Below are 20,923 nucleotides of genomic sequence, written 5' to 3'. Positions count from 1 at the left end.
TTAGTTCTTAAACCTAAATGTTTGTCAACATTTGATCAACAAGTTTGTCTCTAAGTAGGACTTCAGCAAGTGTTAGCTCACTCTTGTTAAGCAGGTTGTCTAGCAATCTCATTTTGTCGTGCCTCTCTTTAGCCGCCTGTTCTTGATCCTTCATTGCTATTATCCTATCCAACTTACTGACAGAACCATCATATACATCAATACTAACTGCATGTTTCTTTCTTTTTTTCTTGGCAGCTTTAACCCCTGGAGGCCTCATCTCGTCTCCAACCATTGCTCGAAGGAGCTGAGAAATCTCCTTCAGAAGCAAGCTTAGTACGCTTATTGCTACATTCTTCATGTTGTTCTGTGATCCATTTCTGATCATTCTTCAGTTCTCTCCAACAATGTCCAAGCATAAACGGCTTGTTCATGTCATTCTTGTAAAACTCATACGCCATGCTCACAACATCATCTTCTGATTGTCCACTCTTCCTTCTTGCACTCGCTTGTGAGTAACACCCAACAAACTTGTTGACTCGGTGGTTTATCTTACTCCACCTTGCCTTACATTGTGAAGGCCCTCTTGCGTTCGAACCGGTACCTCCATCATGAGCTTTGTAATAGTCTGCAACCCTCTTCCATAAACTTTGTAACCGCTGGTCGTTGCTCACCACTGGATCTTTGCTTGTGTTTAACCAAGCACTTATGAGATGAACATCCTCCTCTGCACTCCACCGCTTCCTACTTCCTCTGCCTCCGTCTTCATTAATTTCATCTGCTGTAACCTCTATACAATCTTCAGATTCAGATGTCGGGGTTATGTTAAGAGGCTGAGAAGAGAACCCAGGGCTAAAGTTTGAAGGCTGAAAAGATAATTGATTAGTAAACTGAATAGGCTGAGAGGATTGGGTGGAAATAGGAGGAATAGGATTATCAGAACAGTTGGAGTCTTTTTGAGAATTCAAAANTCAAAGACACGCTCTACATCTTTACGACATGCTTCTTGACATTGAGCAAAGAGTTTAGCTTTTCGGCCACATGGTAGTGTAATTGATTGGATGAAAGTTGCCCATTTGGGATAAATACCGTCAGTGAGGTAGTACGCCATTTCGTATTGATGTCCATTGACAACGTATGAAACTCTTGGAGCTCGGCCCTCTAAGATATCATCAAACACCGGTGAGCGGTCCAAAACATTGATATCATTTAACGTACCCGGTGGTCCGAAAATGCGTGCCAAATCCATAAATCTTGGGATGCCACTGCCTCTAGTACGATTGTCGGTTTTCCAAATCCACGTGAATATTGTCCTTTCCATGCAGTTGGACAATTTTTTCACTCCCAATGCATACAATCTATGCTCCCCACCATTCCGGGGAAACCGCGTTGTTCTCCAATATTCAGTAATCTTTGGAGGTCTTCCGTTGTAGGTCGTCTGAGATAAACGTCTCCAAATAGATGGATAACTCCGTCTACAAATTTTTCAAGGCATTTATGTGCGGTTGTTTCAGCTAGTCGTAAATATTCATCCACCGCATCTGCCGAACATCCGTATACCATCATACGTATAGCTGCAGAACATTTTTGAAGTGCAGAAAGACCGAGCCTTCCAGTAGCATCTCGTCTTTGTATGAAGTACGGGACTCTATTCTTAATAGTACTGACTCTGCGTTCGAACAATGGTTTGTTCATTCTAAAGCGACGGCGGAACATAGCAGGAGTGTAAGTCGGATTCTCACCAAAATAATCATTCCATAGCCGAGTGTGGCCTTCTTCGCGGTCTCTATTTATGTGCACTCGTCGGAATATTGGAGCTGGTGGTCCTTCCTCTTGAGTGTAGTTGTACTAGATCCCTTCCACTATACTATCAACTTCCTCCTCTACCATTTGATCAACTTCTTGATCAGAACTCCAGTTAGACATTATTAATCAAATTGGTTTAATTGTGAGGCTTATTGGAAGTTGGGTTTATTTTTTTTAAGGTTTATGAAAACCTGTTATTTTGGTAATGGAAATATTTAACAAGAAGAAATGAGAACAAGAATTGAGAAGAAAAAATGATAAGATAAATGATCAGGATGATAAGATAAATGTTTGTTTTGTTTTAGGGAGGAAGAAATGAAAAGAAGAAATGATCAGAAGCGCAAATGAAATTGAACATGAACCTTCAATATATAGACCTTACAAACACAATCAATACCCATTCACGGGTTACAAAAAGAAATACAACAACCCAAAACACATTCACGGGTTGCAAACAGTCCGTTCAACAAACAAAAGTCGACCACACTTAAACAAAAGAGACGCCTGTGAATGGCACTAAAAAATAACCAACACATTCACGGTTCCAAACAGAACACATCAATACAAAAAAAAAGACAGCTTCCATTCGCTTGACTACCAACATGTTTCACTTTAGATGGCAACGAGACAGCTTCATATGTCATCCCAAAACCTGAAACAAAAGAAGAAAACAAGTTAAACAATTGTGGAACAATAGTTAAACACAAAACATGACAACAAAGACTTAAACGAGTGTTAGTTCTTAAACCTAAATGTTTGTCAACATTTGATCAACAAGTTTGTCTCTAAGTAGGACTTCAGCAAGTGTTAGCTCACTCTTGTTAAGCAGGTTGTCTAGCAATCTCATTTTGTCGTGCCTCTCTTTAGCCGCCTGTTCTTGATCCTTCATTGCTATTATCCTATCCAACTTACTGACAGAACCATCATATACATCAATACTAACTGCATGTTTCTTTCTTTTTTTCTTGGCAGCTTTAACCCCTGGAGGCCTCATCTCGTCTCCAACCATTGCTCGAAGGAGCTGAGAAATCTCCTTCAGAAGCAAGCTTAGTANCCTTCCTCTTGAGTGTAGTTGTACTAGATCCCTTCCACTATACTATCAACTTCCTCCTCTACCATTTGATCAACTTCTTGATCAGAACTCCAGTTAGACATTATTAATCAAATTGGTTTAATTGTGAGGCTTATTGGAAGTTGGGTTTATTTTTTTTAAGGTTTATGAAAACCTGTTATTTTGGTAATGGAAATATTTAACAAGAAGAAATGAGAACAAGAATTGAGAAGAAAAAATGATAAGATAAATGATCAGGATGATAAGATAAATGTTTGTTTTGTTTTAGGGAGGAAGAAATGAAAAGAAGAAATGATCAGAAGCGCAAATGAAATTGAACATGAACCTTCAATATATAGACCTTACAAACACAATCAATACCCATTCACGGGTTACAAAAAGAAATACAACAACCCAAAACACATTCACGGGTTGCAAACAGTCCGTTCAACAAACAAAAGTCGACCACACTTAAACAAAAGAGACGCCTGTGAATGGCACTAAAAAATAACCAACACATTCACGGTTCCAAACAGAACACATCAATACAAAAAAAAAGACAGCTTCCATTCGCTTGACTACCAACATGTTTCACTTTAGATGGCAACGAGACAGCTTCATATGTCATCCCAAAACCTGAAACAAAAGAAGAACACAAGTTAAACAATAGTTTAACAAGACTTAAACGATAGTTAAACAAAAGAAGAACACAAGTTAAACACAAGTTAAACAATAGTTAACCAAGACTTAAACGGGTGTTAGTTCTTAAACCTAAATGTTTGTCAACATTTGATCAACAAGTTTGTCTCTAACTAGGACTTCAGGAGGTGTTAGTTCACCCTTATTAAGCAGGCTGTCTAGCAATCTCATTTTGTCGTACCTCTATTTAGCCGCCTGTTCTTGATCCTTCATTGCTATTATCTTATCCAACTTACTGACAGAACCATCATCCACATCAATACTAACTGCAGGTTTCTTTCCTTTTTTCTTGGCAGCTTTAACCCCCAGAGGCCTCATCTCGTCTCCACCAATGCTCGAAGGAGCTGAGAAATCTCCTTTAGAAGCAAGCTTAGTACGCTTATTGCTACATTCTTCATGTCGTTCTGTGATCCGTTTCTGATCATTCTTCAGTTCTCTCCAACAATGTCCAAGCATAAACGGCTTCTTCATGTCATTCTTGTAAAACTCATACGCCATGCTCACAACATCATCTTCTGATTGTCCACTCTTCCTTCTTGTACTCGCTTGTGAGTAACACCCAACAAACTTGTTGACTTGGTGTTTTATCTTACTCCACCTTGCCTTACATTGTGAAGGCCCTCTTGCGTTTGAAGTAGCATCTCCATCATGAGCTTTGTAATAGTCTGCAACCCTCTTCCAGAAACTTTGTAGTCGCTGGTCGTTGCTCACCACTGGATCTTTGCTTGTGTTTAACCAAGCGCTTATGAGATGAACATCCTCCTCTGCACTCCACCGCTTCCTACTTCCTGTGTCTCCGTCTTCATCAATCTCATCTGCTGTAACCTCGATACAATCTTCAGATTCAGATGTAGGGGTTATGTTAAGAGGCTGAGAAGAGAACCCAGGGCTAAAGTTTGAAGGCTGAGAAGAGAATTTATTAGTAAACTGAATAGGTTGAGAGGATTGGGTGGAAATAGGAGGAATAGGATTATCAGAACAGTTGGAGTCTTTTTGAGAATTCAAAAGATCAACAAAATTTTGATCCCAAAAACGATAAGGGTTTCTAGGATCCATTGCTTGTGTTAGTGTAAGCTGAGAGTTTAGGTTTGTAAAAATTGAGAGTTTAGGTTTATGAAAACGAAAGGGTTTGGAGAGATAAACGTTAAGAGTTTGGGTTAGTGTTTAACAATGGTCGTTTATATTGACCTCAAGGTTTATGTGAGCTTTAATACTAAAGGTTAAACAAAGAGAATAAATGTTTATTTAGCTAAAGACTAATGAGTGTTTTAGTACTAAAGAGATATACTTTTAGTATATCTCTATGAATAGAGCGATTGAAACACTTTTCAGTAAATTTTCTTGGGTAAACATTTTCAAAAAACTGATCTTTAAAGTCAATACTAAATTCAAACTCAATCATATAGGTTTTGGAAAATTTTACACACAAACTCAAACTCAACCACATGATCAAACAACATAACAACACAAGGATTAAATTTAAGACACACACGGTTTTGAAAAAATTTAAACCCTTGAGCAAATTTTTAAACACACATAGGTTCATCACTTATCAAATACAAAAACACACGGTTTGATGTTCAATTATTTTACCGAACATCAAACATTCTCATCATCAAATACAAACATAACACATCAAGACAAAGACAAACATAACACTTCAATTCTTCTTACAATCTATAACACGTAGACAAACATAACACTTAAACAATATAAAAAGCTACACATTCATCACAAACACAAACTCAAACAAAACCAAACAACAACAATGAAAGCTAGAGTAGCATACCATTACAAGTAAGAGAATCCAACCGTGTGTCCACTTCACCTTAACCAATCTTCACCATTTATCAGCTACACACACTTTATGAAGCACCTTGCACAAAACATGACAACCGGATCAACATTGATCACACAATTACTTATACAAGACATAAACTAAAACATTGTACTCCTAATATTGAGAACAACACAAGGATTCAATCAACAATCTATAACAAAACAGACAAACATAAGATAACAAGAACATAAAAATGTACTAATTCTTGAAAAAACTATCAGACAATAACTCGATTAAAACATAAACCCAATCACCCTCCAAAAAAATTCTCAAAACCGATTGAACATCAAACTAATCTCATAATCTACGCCTAATAAGTCAAATCGAAATAAAACATTTACCAATCTAACAATCAATCAATTAATCTGAAACCCTAACTATTATAGACAACCAAAGATTAATTTCAAATACATGCAATAAATCGGAAAGGAGAAGACAAACCTTCTATCTCCGATTCGGTAGCCAATGGACCTCACCGTTCCCTGTAGGCCACCAGAAGAATCCTCCGCCGTCGTTGTCCCACTAAAAGGAACCGCCGCCGTCGGTTGTCGTGAGAACCGAACCGTCAACTCTTACGATTGAGCCGATCTGGAAGCCATCGCTTCCGGGTGACCAACTATCCTCCAATACAAGTCGGAAAAATCAATGACTTAAATGGAAATCCATTGATTTTCCGATTCGAGATGAATCGTCTCTTCAATCGCTTGCCTTCTGCGAGGGAGAAGAGAGAAAGACAGTCGGGAAAAAGAGAGAAGAAATGGGAAAGAAAGAAAAAAACATTTTATATTTTCGGTATATCCTACCACAGGATGCCACATANACTTTAATACTAAAGATTAGACAAAGAGAATAAAGGTTTATTTAGCTAAAGACTAATGAGTGTTTTGAATTCTCAAAAAGAGATATACTTTTCAGTATATCTCTATGAATAGACCGATTGAAACACTTTTCAGTAAATCTCCTTGGGTAAAAGTTTTCAAAAAGCTGATCTTTAAAGTCAATACTAAAATCAAACTCAATCATATAGGTTTTCGAAAATTTTACACACAAACTCAAACTCAAATTATTGATCAAATAAGACAACATCACATGGGGAAAATATAAAATCGAAAATCAAACTCAACCACTTGATCAAACATCATAACAACACAAGGATTAAATTTAAGACACACGGTTTGGAAAATTTTAAACCCTTGAGCAAATTTTTAAACACACACGGTTCATCACTTATCAAATACAAAAACACACAGTTTGATGTTCAATTATTTTTCCCGAACATCAAACATTCTCATCACCAAATACAAGCATAACACATCAAGACAAAGACAAACATAACACTTCAATCATTCTTACAATCTATATCACTTCAAACATAACACTTAAACAATAGAAAAAAGCTACACATTCATCACAAACACAAACTCAAACAAAACCAAACAACAACAATGAAAGCTAGAGTAGCATATCTTTACAAGTAAGAGAATCCAACCGTGTGTCCACTTCACCTTAACCAATTTTCACCATTTATCAGCTACACACAGTTTATGAAGCACCTCGCACAAAACATGACAATCGGATCAACATTGATCACACAATTACTTATACAAGACATAAACTAAAACATTGTACTCCTAATATTGAGAACAACACAAGGATTCAATCAACAATCTATAACAAAACAGACAAACATAAGATAACAAGAACATAAAAATGTACTAATTCTTGAAAAAACTATCAGACAATAACTCGATTAAAACATAAACCCAATCACCCTCCAAAAAAATTCTCAAAACCGATTGAACATCAAACTAATCTCATAATCTACGCCTAATAAGTCAAATCGAAATAAAACATTTACCAATCTAACAATCAATCAATTAATCTGAAACCCTAACTATTATAGACAACCAAAGATTAATTTCAAATACATGCAATAAATCGGAAAGGAGAAGACAAACCTTCTATCTCCGATTCGGTAGCCAATGGACCTCACCGTTCCCTGTAGGCCACCAGAAGAATCCTCCGCCGTCGTTGTCCCACTAAAAGGAACCGCCGCCGTCGGTTGTCGTGAGAACCGAACCGTCAACTCTTACGATTGAGCCGATCTAGAAGCCATCGCTTCCGGGTGACCAACTATCCTCCAATACAAGTCGGAAAAATCAATGACTTAAATGGAAATCCATTGATTTTCCGATTCGAGATGAATCGTCTCTTCAATCGCTTGCCTTCTGCGAGGGAGAAGAGAGAAAGACAGTCGGGAAAAAGAGAGAAGAAATGGGAAAGAAAGAAAAAAACATTTTATATTTTCGGTATATCCTACCACAGGATGCCACATATCGTTCTTAACCCGTTGCTAAAATTGCTTCCCATAGCAACTATCCTCACCTTCGTGGACCCAGAATTGGGTTTTTTGATATTTTTTGGGGGCCCAAAAATATGAGTACCCATGAGACTACCCATGAGTGGAGATGCTCTTACCGGATAGGAAAGAAAATGGTCCCTGCTGTCTGCTGGCCTATCGTGCTGTCCATGGTAGCTGGCTCCGATCAGTGCTGGCGACGTTGAGTTCATTTTCTCCTAGGCCAAGTAAACTGTAGATTGAAGCCTTGAAGGAACAGCTTCTCGATGACCAGAACCGTGCAGCACGACGAACAGTTCCTTGCCCGTGCTTATGTTTTCGACAGATGCCAGAGACTACTAAAACATGATTTAAGTTTTATAAAATCGAACAATTTACAAATGTTAATCAAAGTTATTAAATAGCTTATTATTTATACTTTGTTTGAAATCTACAATTAGTATTACAATTTTGAGGAAGAAATTATAAAAATAACTGAGTAAAAAATATATTAGAAACAAAGAAAGAGATCATGGTCATATTAATAAAGATGATTTGCCATAATTTAGAAGTAGGTAAAGTTGGTGTTACTAGCTCAAATCATATTTGTATGTCTTTATGAACTGTAAAGGAAACAAACCATGCTAGTCGAAACTTAAAGAGACCCGAATAGCTTATACAAAATTTCAAATATATGAAACTTAGAAAATTAGCAATATAGAGACACTTTTTAACTGTAGAGTTCTGCAAACAATGAAGTAACAATATTATGCGCCTGTGCAGTGTGCACACATTTTATGGGTCTGTCTGTATGCGTGAGCTTTTATTCTATCTAACATTTAGTAAAAGTCTCTTGCAAGAAGTTGTAGAGCTCTTGAGCAACAAGAGAAGGATACTCTTCTTGAGGCAAGAGTGCACCTTCAACCTCCACGAATTTGCTAACTCCTTTGGCTCCTCTTAATGCTTCCATTTCAGCTTTAGATCTCTTTGGAGCTCCTTTCGTTGACATCACCATAATCGGAAATTTTCCTTCCAAATCAGCAAACAGTTGAAGAAATTCCTCCCGGGATGAAACAGGGTCGAGTAAACCTGTCAAGAAAGCTGCAGGGACGTAGCGTGATCCCTTCTGCTTTGTTAACTCGTATCTGCTTTGGATTATGGCATCGGTCACGTTGGTCTGGTCTGCATAAACATGAGATTTGTACTGAGACTCGATAGACTTCTCGTTGCTCACCAACATGTTGTACATCATCCAACCAACTCCAGGTGCTCTTAGAGTTCCTCTTAGCATACCGTACCTGTTGAGACAAAAGCCAGGCCATCAACAGAGGAAAGCTTTTATCTTCTTTTCCTCTTTTTTTTATGAAAAGATGTAAACGGACCTGGTCACCATGGAAGAATCACGGCCAAAGACAATAGGCAGGGGTCCAGCCCATGTAGGTGCGACAGCAGCAATGGCTGATGGTTTAAGTAGCCCACGTTGGGTAGCACGGAGTGCTAGTGTTGCTGCATGCCCTCCTCCGATGATTACCAGATCATCATTACCTGTTTCGGTTTAACATGGATTATGTTAAAATGTGCTTTTTCTCTTTTCTTCTTTGGAAAGCAAATAAGGCGGATCAAAGGAAGCCCGATTCAGGCATATAAGCATTCAGACCCACAAAGAAGACTTAATTTCAGAATGAGCTAAGAGTAAGGGACTCTAAACACGGTAAGGGCTCATGTACAACCAAAATAATTCACCAAAGTAAATATAGATAATACCAACTACGAATCAGTTTTTATATCGAACTACTGTATGCAGAACCAGAACTAAAGCCATGGAGAGTATTTGTAGCTTTTCACTCTTGTCACCGTAATAATGCCAACACAAGCAGAAGAAGAGACGGTTCACACTAACCTGACTGGCTCATTGGGCTCTCAGGTGAGTTCATGAAGTCAACCACAAACTTCTCCATGACATCTGTGTCGTAATCCATCTTTGGTCTACCAGAATAGCCAAGACCAGGCCAATCTACAATAGTTGCTCGCCAGCTGACTTCACCATCACGCTGCACAATGTCTTTAGCCACAGATCTCCACTCCTCAACGGTGCTAACATCTGATATTGTTGGTATCATAAGGATATTCTTAGCTGATTCACTTTTCTCCCTCTCATGCTCTTCATAGTATATTCCGATCGAGTTTCCCTTGAACTTCCACTGCCAATTGCTAGTCTAAAACAGAACAGAATCATCCCATAAAACTTCTAAAGTAAGAAAAGCAATCTAAAATATAGACCTAATAGTAATTATATGAATCAAAAGCCATTTTTTAACAAAGAAATCTCGATAAATCTGAATATGACTAATACAATTTTGCCTAGTTCCTTCTCCAAGTCACCACCATAGATTGAACAATAAAGAGCAAGACGATCACACAAAACGAAATACTAGTAAACTCACCTTAGTTTGGACTNCAGGCCATCAACAGAGGAAAGCTTTTATCTTCTTTTCCTCTTTTTTTTATGAAAAGATGTAAACGGACCTGGTCACCATGGAAGAATCACGGCCAAAGACAATAGGCAGGGGTCCAGCCCATGTAGGTGCGACAGCAGCAATGGCTGATGGTTTAAGTAGCCCACGTTGGGTAGCACGGAGTGCTAGTGTTGCTGCATGCCCTCCTCCGATGATTACCAGATCATCATTACCTGTTTCGGTTTAACATGGATTATGTTAAAATGTGCTTTTTCTCTTTTCTTCTTTGGAAAGCAAATAAGGCGGATCAAAGGAAGCCCGATTCAGGCATATAAGCATTCAGACCCACAAAGAAGACTTAATTTCAGAATGAGCTAAGAGTAAGGGACTCTAAACACGGTAAGGGCTCATGTACAACCAAAATAATTCACCAAAGTAAATATAGATAATACCAACTACGAATCAGTTTTTATATCGAACTACTGTATGCAGAACCAGAACTAAAGCCATGGAGAGTATTTGTAGCTTTTCACTCTTGTCACCGTAATAATGCCAACACAAGCAGAAGAAGAGACGGTTCACACTAACCTGACTGGCTCATTGGGCTCTCAGGTGAGTTCATGAAGTCAACCACAAACTTCTCCATGACATCTGTGTCGTAATCCATCTTTGGTCTACCAGAATAGCCAAGACCAGGCCAATCTACAATAGTTGCTCGCCAGCTGACTTCACCATCACGCTGCACAATGTCTTTAGCCACAGATCTCCACTCCTCAACGGTGCTAACATCTGATATTGTTGGTATCATAAGGATATTCTTAGCTGATTCACTTTTCTCCCTCTCATGCTCTTCATAATATATTCCGATCGAGTTTCCCTTGAACTTCCACTGCCAATTGCTAGTCTAAAACAGAACAGAATCATCCCATAAAACTTCTAAAGTAAGAAAAGCAATCTAAAATATAGACCTAATAGTAATTATATGAATCAAAAGCCATTTTTTAACAAAGAAATCTCGATAAATCTGAATATGACTAATACAATTTTGCCTAGTTCCTTCTCCAAGTCACCACCATAGATTGAACAATAAAGAGCAAGACGATCACACAAAACGAAATACTAGTAAACTCACCTTAGTTTGGACTGAAGATTTGTCATCGATGGAGATCGAGGGCACAGAAGCTCGCACCGAAACCGGTTTGGGGTATTTTGGAGAAAGCAATAGAAATGGTCTGCGAATTTTGCAGGAAAAGGGTACGAAAGGTGGTGATGATATGAAGAATGCAGCTGAAGCAGCCATGGAATCGAAATAATACAAAAAGTTAGGATTTTTCGAAGATCTGGTAAGCGAGAAAGAAGGAAACGACGATTCAAAAGGTTGAGACTTTAGAACCAAAACCACCCAGACGTGCTTGGTCTTTCTCGTCAAAGTTTGGTAAAATCTGTTAGACATTTACAATTACAGTCCAAAATTATTTCCTATATTACGTGTTCGGCCATGAAGAATGAAAAGTGACAAAATACCCCCCAAACCCAGCGCAATGTAAACCACAAACCTCGCAAATGAAGACCTATCTGAAAGTTTGTGTTGGTAGTGAAGTCTTCATTGATGACGAGGTCATTAGTTGAATCATCAAAACCACAAAATGATATGTCGTTTGGTGTACAATTTATTCAGAACTTTTACCAGTAGTCACTGCATGAGCAATAACCGTCCTTGAATGAATGGAAGCGATTTCTGTCTCTGACCACAATCTCTACTTCATAAACCTTTGAAGTTAGTTTCATAACAGCGTGACAATCTCTGCAAATTCTAAGATTTTTCACTATCCTGATATTTGCTCCTTTGGGTAATCTAGCTAGAGCAAATGCAAGTGCAAGCTTCTCGCTGTGTTTACTCACTTGATCTTCTTTTTCTTCCTCTTCTACATCATATAAAGCACTTGCTAGCTCTGGTGCATACCCAGCTTCATTTCTAAGCCTCAAGATTATTTCTTTTAGCTTCTCGTGAGCCTCTATATCGATTCCCTTCTTTTTCTCCCCTGCACTGAACTTGTACATGGTTTTGCCAACTTCAACAGAGCTCCAAGCAGTTATCTTCTTGATTCTCTGGACAATCATTGACTTTCTGATACAAGAAACATCCTTCCATTTACCCGCAATAGCATAAGCATTCGACAAAAGAACAAGATCCCCCGAGTTATTTGGGTCAAGCTCATTAAGCCTTTGTTTTACTTGCTCTGCCATTTCAATATTCCCATGACTACTGCACGCCCCGAGAAGAGTCCGCCACACTATGGCTGTTGGCGCAATTGGCATTTGGCTTATAAAATTGTAAGCCTTTTGAAGTTTTCCAGATCGGCCATATAAATCAACCATGCAACCATAGTGTTCAATCGCTGGTTCTATATGGTAAACGCTCTTCATCTTAGAGAAGTAATCTTCACCTTCTTTGATCAGTCCAGCATGGCTGCAAGCATACAAAAGTGACACAAACGATACCCCGTCTGGTGTAACACCAGATGCAATCATTTCATTGAAGAGTCTTATAGCTTCTTCCCCGTGACCATACATAGCTAAGCCAGCTATCATTGATGTCCAAGATACAATACTTGTCTTATCTTGCATACCTTCAAAGACTAACCAAGCCATTAGGACATCACCGCACCTAGAATACATATCAATAAGCGCATTGTTCACAGAAACTATCCAACTAAACCCTGATTTCTCTACAAACCCGTGTATCGTCTTCCCAAACTCAAATGCCCCGGATTGTGAACATGCAGAAAGAACTCCAGTCAGACTTACCTCGTTTGGTCTCATCTCCGCTCGTTGCAACTCCCTGAAATACGAGAAAGCATCACTGAAACTCCCATTATGAGCAAACCCAACAATCATAGTGCTCCAAGAGACATCATCTCTGTGAGGCATTTCCGAAAATATCCGTTGAGCACTCTCAACCTCCCCAGCTTTAGTGTACCCAGCAAGCATCACGTTCCACGACGTGTGATTCTTCACCAGCATCTTATCAAAGATTTCCCTGGCTTTGGAAACATCATTCCCCCTGAAACAGGCAGTGATCACAGCGTTCCACGCAACCAAATTGGGTTGACGCATTTCGTCGAACACCTTGCGAGCAAACTCCACACACCCACNGTAAGGGACTCTAAACACGGTAAGGGCTCATGTACAACCAAAATAATTCACCAAAGTAAATATAGATAATACCAACTACGAATCAGTTTTTATATCGAACTACTGTATGCAGAACCAGAACTAAAGCCATGGAGAGTATTTGTAGCTTTTCACTCTTGTCACCGTAATAATGCCAACACAAGCAGAAGAAGAGACGGTTCACACTAACCTGACTGGCTCATTGGGCTCTCAGGTGAGTTCATGAAGTCAACCACAAACTTCTCCATGACATCTGTGTCGTAATCCATCTTTGGTCTACCAGAATAGCCAAGACCAGGCCAATCTACAATAGTTGCTCGCCAGCTGACTTCACCATCACGCTGCACAATGTCTTTAGCCACAGATCTCCACTCCTCAACGGTGCTAACATCTGATATTGTTGGTATCATAAGGATATTCTTAGCTGATTCACTTTTCTCCCTCTCATGCTCTTCATAATATATTCCGATCGAGTTTCCCTTGAACTTCCACTGCCAATTGCTAGTCTAAAACAGAACAGAATCATCCCATAAAACTTCTAAAGTAAGAAAAGCAATCTAAAATATAGACCTAATAGTAATTATATGAATCAAAAGCCATTTTTTAACAAAGAAATCTCGATAAATCTGAATATGACTAATACAATTTTGCCTAGTTCCTTCTCCAAGTCACCACCATAGATTGAACAATAAAGAGCAAGACGATCACACAAAACGAAATACTAGTAAACTCACCTTAGTTTGGACTGAAGATTTGTCATCGATGGAGATCGAGGGCACAGAAGCTCGCACCGAAACCGGTTTGGGGTATTTTGGAGAAAGCAATAGAAATGGTCTGCGAATTTTGCAGGAAAAGGGTACGAAAGGTGGTGATGATATGAAGAATGCAGCTGAAGCAGCCATGGAATCGAAATAATACAAAAAGTTAGGATTTTTCGAAGATCTGGTAAGCGAGAAAGAAGGAAACGACGATTCAAAAGGTTGAGACTTTAGAACCAAAACCACCCAGACGTGCTTGGTCTTTCTCGTCAAAGTTTGGTAAAATCTGTTAGACATTTACAATTACAGTCCAAAATTATTTCCTATATTACGTGTTCGGCCATGAAGAATGAAAAGTGACAAAATACCCCCCAAACCCAGCGCAATGTAAACCACAAACCTCGCAAATGAAGACCTATCTGAAAGTTTGTGTTGGTAGTGAAGTCTTCATTGATGACGAGGTCATTAGTTGAATCATCAAAACCACAAAATGATATGTCGTTTGGTGTACAATTTATTCAGAACTTTTACCAGTAGTCACTGCATGAGCAATAACCGTCCTTGAATGAATGGAAGCGATTTCTGTCTCTGACCACAATCTCTACTTCATAAACCTTTGAAGTTAGTTTCATAACAGCGTGACAATCTCTGCAAATTCTAAGATTTTTCACTATCCTGATATTTGCTCCTTTGGGTAATCTAGCTAGAGCAAATGCAAGTGCAAGCTTCTCGCTGTGTTTACTCACTTGATCTTCTTTTTCTTCCTCTTCTACATCATATAAAGCACTTGCTAGCTCTGGTGCATACCCAGCTTCATTTCTAAGCCTCAAGATTATTTCTTTTAGCTTCTCGTGAGCCTCTATATCGATTCCCTTCTTTTTCTCCCCTGCACTGAACTTGTACATGGTTTTGCCAACTTCAACAGAGCTCCAAGCAGTTATCTTCTTGATTCTCTGGACAATCATTGACTTTCTGATACAAGAAACATCCTTCCATTTACCCGCAATAGCATAAGCATTCGACAAAAGAACAAGATCCCCCGAGTTATTTGGGTCAAGCTCATTAAGCCTTTGTTTTACTTGCTCTGCCATTTCAATATTCCCATGACTACTGCACGCCCCGAGAAGAGTCCGCCACACTATGGCTGTTGGCGCAATTGGCATTTGGCTTATAAAATTGTAAGCCTTTTGAAGTTTTCCAGATCGGCCATATAAATCAACCATGCAACCATAGTGTTCAATCGCTGGTTCTATATGGTAAACGCTCTTCATCTTAGAGAAGTAATCTTCACCTTCTTTGATCAGTCCAGCATGGCTGCAAGCATACAAAAGTGACACAAACGATACCCCGTCTGGTGTAACACCAGATGCAATCATTTCATTGAAGAGTCTTATAGCTTCTTCCCCGTGACCATACATAGCTAAGCCAGCTATCATTGATGTCCAAGATACAATACTTGTCTTATCTTGCATACCTTCAAAGACTAACCAAGCCATTAGGACATCACCGCACCTAGAATACATATCAATAAGCGCATTGTTCACAGAAACTATCCAACTATACCCTGATTTCTCTACAAACCCGTGTATCGTCTTCCCAAACTCAAATGCCCTGGATTGTGAACATGCAGAAAGAACTCCAGTCAGACTTACCTCGTTTGGTCTCATCTCCGCTCGTTGCAACTCCCTGAAATACGAGAAAGCATCACTGAAACTCCCATTATGAGCAAACCCAACAATCATAGTGCTCCAAGAGACATCATCTCTGTGAGGCATCTCCAAGAAGATCCGTTTAGCACTCTCAACCTCCCCAGATTTAGTGTACCCAGCAAGCATCACGTTCCACGATGTGTGATTCTTTACCAGCATCTTATCATAGATTTCCCTGGCTTTGGAAACATCATTCCCCCTGAAACAGGCAGTGATCACAGCGTTCCACGCAACCAAATTCGGTTGACGCATTTCGTCGAACACCTTGCGAGCAAACTCCACACACCCACATTCCCCATACATACCGATCAAAGTAGTACCAACGAACAAATGCGAATCAAGCCCATGCTTCAAAGCTTGACAATGCATCTGAAACCCAGTTCTCAAAGACCTTAAATTCGCAACCGCCTTGACAACAAACGCCAAGGAGAAGCTATCCGGAAAGACTAAACCTTTACTAATCATCTCCACAAACACAGCTACGGAGTTACCCGGGTCATCGGATTCACAGTAGCCTCGGACGAGAGTGTTGAACATGAACGCATCGGGTTCAGGAAAACAGANGAAGAATGAAAAGTGACAAAATACCCCCCAAACCCAGCGCAATGTAAACCACAAACCTNAACCACAAACTTCTCCATGACATCTGTGTCGTAATCCATCTTTGGTCTACCAGAATAGCCAAGACCAGGCCAATCTACAATAGTTGCTCGCCAGCTGACTTCACCATCACGCTGCACAATGTCTTTAGCCACAGATCTCCACTCCTCAACGGTGCTAACATCTGATATTGTTGGTATCATAAGGATATTCTTAGCTGATTCACTTTTCTCCCTCTCATGCTCTTCATAGTATATTCCGATCGAGTTTCCCTTGAACTTCCACTGCCAATTGCTAGTCTAAAACAGAACAGAATCATCCCATAAAACTTCTAAAGTAAGAAAAGCAATCTAAAATATAGACCTAATAGTAATTATATGAATCAAAAGCCATTTTTTAACAAAGAAATCTCGATAAATCTGAATATGACTAATACAATTTTGCCTAGTTCCTTCTCCAAGTCACCACCATAGATTGAACAATAAAGAGCAAGACGATCACACAAAACGAAATACTAGTAAACTCACCTTAGTTTGGACTGAAGATTTGTCATCGATGGAGATCGAGGGCACAGAAGCTCGCACCGAAACCGGTTTGGGGTATTTTGGAGAAAGCAATAGAAATGGTCTGCGAATTTTGCAGGAAAAGGGTACGAAAGGTGGTGATGATATGAAGAATGCAGCTGAAGCAGCCATGGAATCGAAATAATACAAAAAGTTAGGATTTTTCGAAGATCTGGTAAGCGAGAAAGAAGGAAACGACGATTCAAAAGGTTGAGACTTTAGAACCAAAACCACCCAGACGTGCTTGGTCTTTCTCGTCAAAGTTTGGTAAAATCTGTTAGACATTTACAATTACAGTCCAAAATTATTTCCTATATTACGTGTTCGGCCATGAAGAATGAAAAGTGACAAAATACCCCCCAAACCCAGCGCAATGTAAACCACAAACCTCGCAAATGAAGACCTATCTGAAAGTTTGTGTTGGTAGTGAAGTCTTCATTGATGACGAGGTCATTAGTTGAATCATCAAAACCACAAAATGATATGTCGTTTGGTGTACAATTTATTCAGAACTTTTACCAGTAGTCACTGCATGAGCAATAACCGTCCTTGAATGAATGGAAGCGATTTCTGTCTCTGACCACAATCTCTACTTCATAAACCTTTGAAGTTAGTTTCATAACAGCGTGACAATCTCTGCAAATTCTAAGATTTTTCACTATCCTGATATTTGCTCCTTTGGGTAATCTAGCTAGAGCAAATGCAAGTGCAAGCTTTTCGCTGTGTTTACTCACTTGATCTTCCTTTTCTTCCTCTTCGACATCATATAAAGCACTTGCTACTTCTGGTGCATACCCAGCTTCATTTCTAAGCCTCAAGATTATTTCTTTTAGCTTCTCGTGAGCCTCTATATCGATTCCCTTCTTTTTCTCCCCTGCAGTGAACTTGAACATGGTTTTGCCAACTTCAACAGAGCTCCAAGCAGTTATCTTCTTGATTCTCTGGACAATCATTGACTTTCTGATACAAGCAACATCCTTCCATTTACCCGCAATAGCATAAGCATTCGACAAAAGAACAAGATCCCCCGAGTTATTTGGGTCAAGCTCATTAAGCCTTTGTTTTACTTGCTCTGCCATTTCAATATTCCCATGACTACTGCACGCCCCGAGAAGAGTCCGCCACACTATGGCTGTTGGCGCAATTGGCATTTGGCTTATAAAATTATAAGCCTTTTGAAGTTTTCCAGATCGGCCATATAAATCAACCATGCAACCATAGTGTTCAATCGCTGGTTCTATATGGTAAACCCTCTTCATCTTAGAGAAGTAATCTTCACCTTCTTTGATCAGTCCAGCATGGCTGCAAGCATACAAAAGTGACACAAACGATACCCCGTCTGGTGTAACACCAGATGCAATCATTTCATTGAAGAGTCTTATAGCTTCTTCCCCGTGACCATACATAGCTAAGCCAGCTATCATTGATGTCCAAGATACAATACTTGTCTTATCTTGCATACCTTCAAAGACTAACCAAGCCATTAGGACATCACCGCACCTAGAATACATATCAATAAGCGCATTGTTCACAGAAACTATCCAACTAAACCCTGATTTCTCTACAAACCCGTGTATCGTCTTCCCAAACTCAAATGCCCCGGATTGTGAACATGCAGAAAGAACTCCAGTCAGACTTACCTCGTTTGGTCTCATCTCCGCTCGTTGCAACTCCCTGAAATACGAGAAAGCATCACTGAAACTCCCATTATGAGCAAACCCAACAATCATAGTGCTCCAAGAGACATCATCTCTGTGAGGCATTTCCGAAAATATCCGTTGAGCACTCTCAACCTCCCCAGCTTTAGTGTACCCAGCAAGCATCACGTTCCACGACGTGTGATTCTTCACCAGCATCTTATCAAAGATTTCCCTGGCTTTGGAAACATCATTCCCCCTGAAACAGGCAGTGATCACAGCGTTCCACGCAACCAAATTGGGTTGACGCATTTCGTCGAACACCTTGCGAGCAAACTCCACACACCCACACTCCCCATACATACCGATCAAAGTAGTACCAACGAACAAATGCGAATCAAGCCCATGCTTCAAAGCTTGACAATGCATCTGAAACCCAGTTCTCAAAGACCTTAAATTCGCAACCGCCTTGACAACAAACGCCAAGGAGAAGCTATCCGGAAAGACTAAACCTTTACTAATCATCTCCACAAACACAGCTACGGAGTTACCCGGGTCATCGGATTCACAGTAGCCTCGGACGAGAGTGTTGAACATGAACGCATCGGGTTCAGGAAAACAGAACAAAAGACGTCGAGCGTACGGTAAAGCTTCGGGAACAGAAATCGCAGATTGTAAGATAAGTTTTCCGGTTAAGTAAGAATCGGAATCGACGCCGGATTTAATAAAGAAGCCATGGATTTGAGTTAAAGCTCTTAAGCTCTTGCAGCTAGTAAGGAGAGATAGACAATGGTGCATTGCCATAGACATTGGTCACAAGTCACAACACAACACAAGCACCCATAAAAAAAAAAAAAAAATGGAATTTTTAAAATAACAGAATCTAGATAAATCTTTTAATGTGTATATATACTCTAATAAACCCTAAAAAAATTGTTGTTTTTACAAATCAAAGATCCAAAGAAAAAATGAAAAAGATGATGAAGAAGAGAATTGAAGCGGGCACAAGGAACAGTGTTGATTGATCTGTGACCATTGGTTGATACAACCTCCATGAAAGTCATGTTCGCAAGGCAACTTCACGACGACTGATCCTTCAACGTAACCCTCCATGCAAGTCACACATCCCGTTGAACCATTAAAGTTATATCGGAGCAACTTGATCGCCAGTGGTGGTGGTAAATCATCATCCGCAGGAACAGAGCAATACCTCTCTGTCAACAGTTTCTCTGATTCTGTATCGATGTCATAAACTTTAGTAGTGATCTTCCAGATCTTGACTTCAGTAACTCCTCTGCCTTTTGACAATACAGACGCAAGAGCTATGTCGATCTCTCGAGTGATAGTGGAGCAGTCATTGGCTACGCCGAAGCGGCTCATGATATGGGAGACGCCGTTGCAGTTTAGGGAGAAAGTCAAGGGGTTGGAGATAAAAGTGGTTCCGTTGGGACAACTAGAGTACCAGACGGCGTTGTTTTCAGCGTATAGGGGCGTAAGGCTTGTTGTGTGATGGTCGATGGTTTGATCGGGAAGAGAGAGTGAGGAGGAAGTTGCTGTTTGTAGACGGATACTTCTGCGGATGACTTCGGCGCATGTTAGCTCGGCGGTGAGCGGGTCATAAATTACTTGCATGGAAGAGGTAATTATAGTGTACGCAAACTCACTGGAATCGTTTTATGTTACAATTTGGATGGTAATCTGTAAATAAGGACTTTGGATAAGTATTAATTGATTTTATTTAATCTCAACGAGATGATTACGTTTGGTTTTTTCCAATTTATATATGTAAATGTTTTTATTATTTTCATCTGTTTAATACGAATACGAATGAATTTTAGTTACTTGTTTCCCTTGTTATCAAAACTTGTGTTCACGAATCATAACAGCAGAAAACATAACTACGGTCCATATCCAAACCAAACTAAATATTGTAACTAGTTTTCATAATTTTAAAAACTGAACAACGTTAATCGAACCATAATAGAACTGAAATCCGGATTGAACACCTTTAGTAATTGGCGATCGACACAAGGGACACAGACGATTGCGTTGCAACCACTCGTAGATGCAAACTCCATGAAAGTCATGGTTACATGGNAACCCTGATTTCTCTACAAACCCGTGTATCGTCTTCCCAAACTCAAATGCCCCGGATTGTGAACATGCAGAAAGAACTCCAGTCAGACTTACCTCGTTTGGTCTCATCTCCGCTCGTTGCAACTCCCTGAAATACGAGAAAGCATCACTGAAACTCCCATTATGAGCAAACCCAACAATCATAGTGCTCCAAGAGACATCATCTCTGTGAGGCAT

The 20,923-nt window shown here is 39.6% G+C and overlaps 6 protein-coding genes across 8 annotated transcripts; all 6 read right to left on the bottom strand.

The window, feature by feature from the left end:
- Positions 240–1,090, bottom strand: LOC109129528 (glutathione S-transferase T3-like). The gene is made up of 2 exons (XM_019237802.1): positions 1,069–1,090; positions 240–931 (listed from the first exon to the last, which is right to left on the bottom strand). The coding sequence occupies exons 1-2, from the start codon at positions 1,088–1,090 to the stop codon at positions 240–242; spliced, it is 714 nt and encodes a 237-aa protein (XP_019093347.1).
- Positions 3,719–4,591, bottom strand: LOC104753843 (glutathione S-transferase T3-like). Its single transcript, XM_010476036.1, has one exon. It carries the CDS (start codon positions 4,589–4,591, stop codon positions 3,719–3,721), a length of 873 nt encoding a protein of 290 aa, XP_010474338.1.
- LOC104751329 lies at positions 8,308–11,845 on the bottom strand. Of its 3 annotated transcripts, XM_010473250.2 has the most exons (5): positions 11,726–11,845; positions 11,302–11,611; positions 9,614–9,929; positions 9,096–9,258; positions 8,338–9,011 (listed from the first exon to the last, which is right to left on the bottom strand). In XM_010473250.2, exons 2-5 carry the CDS (start codon positions 11,467–11,469, stop codon positions 8,546–8,548), a joined length of 1,113 nt encoding a protein of 370 aa, XP_010471552.1. In that variant the 5' UTR covers positions 11,470–11,611; positions 11,726–11,845; the 3' UTR covers positions 8,338–8,545. The 3 variants fall into 3 exon arrangements, with proteins under 3 accessions (XP_019094029.1, XP_010471552.1, XP_019094030.1); XM_019238484.1 differs by lacking the exon at positions 11,726–11,845 and having other exon boundaries at positions 8,308–9,011; positions 11,302–11,623; XM_019238485.1 differs by lacking the exons at positions 9,096–9,258; positions 9,614–9,929; positions 11,726–11,845 and adding exons at positions 10,240–10,402; positions 10,758–11,073 and having other exon boundaries at positions 11,302–11,712.
- LOC104753842 (pentatricopeptide repeat-containing protein At1g74630-like) lies at positions 11,829–14,245 on the bottom strand. Its single transcript, XM_010476035.1, has 3 exons — positions 14,078–14,245; positions 13,534–13,849; positions 11,829–13,351 (listed from the first exon to the last, which is right to left on the bottom strand). Exons 1-3 carry the CDS (start codon positions 14,243–14,245, stop codon positions 11,853–11,855), a joined length of 1,983 nt encoding a protein of 660 aa, XP_010474337.1. The 3' UTR covers positions 11,829–11,852.
- Positions 14,083–17,364, bottom strand: LOC104753840 (pentatricopeptide repeat-containing protein At1g74630-like). The gene is made up of 4 exons (XM_010476034.2): positions 16,938–17,364; positions 16,431–16,709; positions 14,502–16,368; positions 14,083–14,387 (listed from the first exon to the last, which is right to left on the bottom strand). Exons 1-3 carry the CDS (start codon positions 17,256–17,258, stop codon positions 14,629–14,631), a joined length of 2,340 nt encoding a protein of 779 aa, XP_010474336.2. The 5' UTR covers positions 17,259–17,364; the 3' UTR covers positions 14,083–14,387; positions 14,502–14,628.
- Positions 16,943–19,450, bottom strand: LOC104751330 (pentatricopeptide repeat-containing protein At1g74630-like). Its single transcript, XM_010473252.1, has 2 exons — positions 17,362–19,450; positions 16,943–17,247 (listed from the first exon to the last, which is right to left on the bottom strand). Exon 1 carries the CDS (start codon positions 19,418–19,420, stop codon positions 17,489–17,491), a length of 1,932 nt encoding a protein of 643 aa, XP_010471554.1. The 5' UTR covers positions 19,421–19,450; the 3' UTR covers positions 16,943–17,247; positions 17,362–17,488.

Source organism: Camelina sativa, chromosome 16, assembly GCF_000633955.1.
Source record: "Camelina sativa cultivar DH55 chromosome 16, Cs, whole genome shotgun sequence".
Classification (NCBI taxonomy): Eukaryota; Viridiplantae; Streptophyta; class Magnoliopsida; order Brassicales; family Brassicaceae; genus Camelina; species Camelina sativa.
The sequence above is the reverse complement of the archived record's forward strand: the minus strand, read 5'-3'. Positions and strand labels throughout refer to the sequence as shown.

Excerpts from the sequence above, each read along its gene's own strand:
- LOC109129528 (XM_019237802.1), bottom strand. The coding sequence starts at position 1,090 with ATGGCGTACTACCTCACTGACG. Across the intron at positions 932-1,068 it reads GGCGTACTACCTCACTGACG|ACTCCAACTGTTCTGATAAT; the intron begins GTATTTATCCCA and ends ATTCTCAAAAAG.
- LOC104753843 (XM_010476036.1), bottom strand. The coding sequence starts at position 4,591 with ATGGATCCTAGAAACCCTTATCGTTTTTGGGATCAAAATTTTGTTGAT.
- LOC104751329 (XM_019238485.1), bottom strand. The coding sequence starts at position 11,622 with ATGTCTAACAGATTTTACCAAACTTTGACGAGAAAGACCAAGCACGTC. Across the intron at positions 11,074-11,301 it reads AATCTTCAGTCCAAACTAAG|ACTAGCAATTGGCAGTGGAA; the intron begins GTGAGTTTACTA and ends GTTCTGTTTTAG. Across the intron at positions 10,403-10,757 it reads GAGCCCAATGAGCCAGTCAG|GTAATGATGATCTGGTAATC; the intron begins GTTAGTGTGAAC and ends AAACCGAAACAG.
- LOC104751330 (XM_010473252.1), bottom strand. The coding sequence starts at position 19,420 with ATGTCTATGGCAATGCACCATTGTCTATCTCTCCTTACTAGCTGCAAG.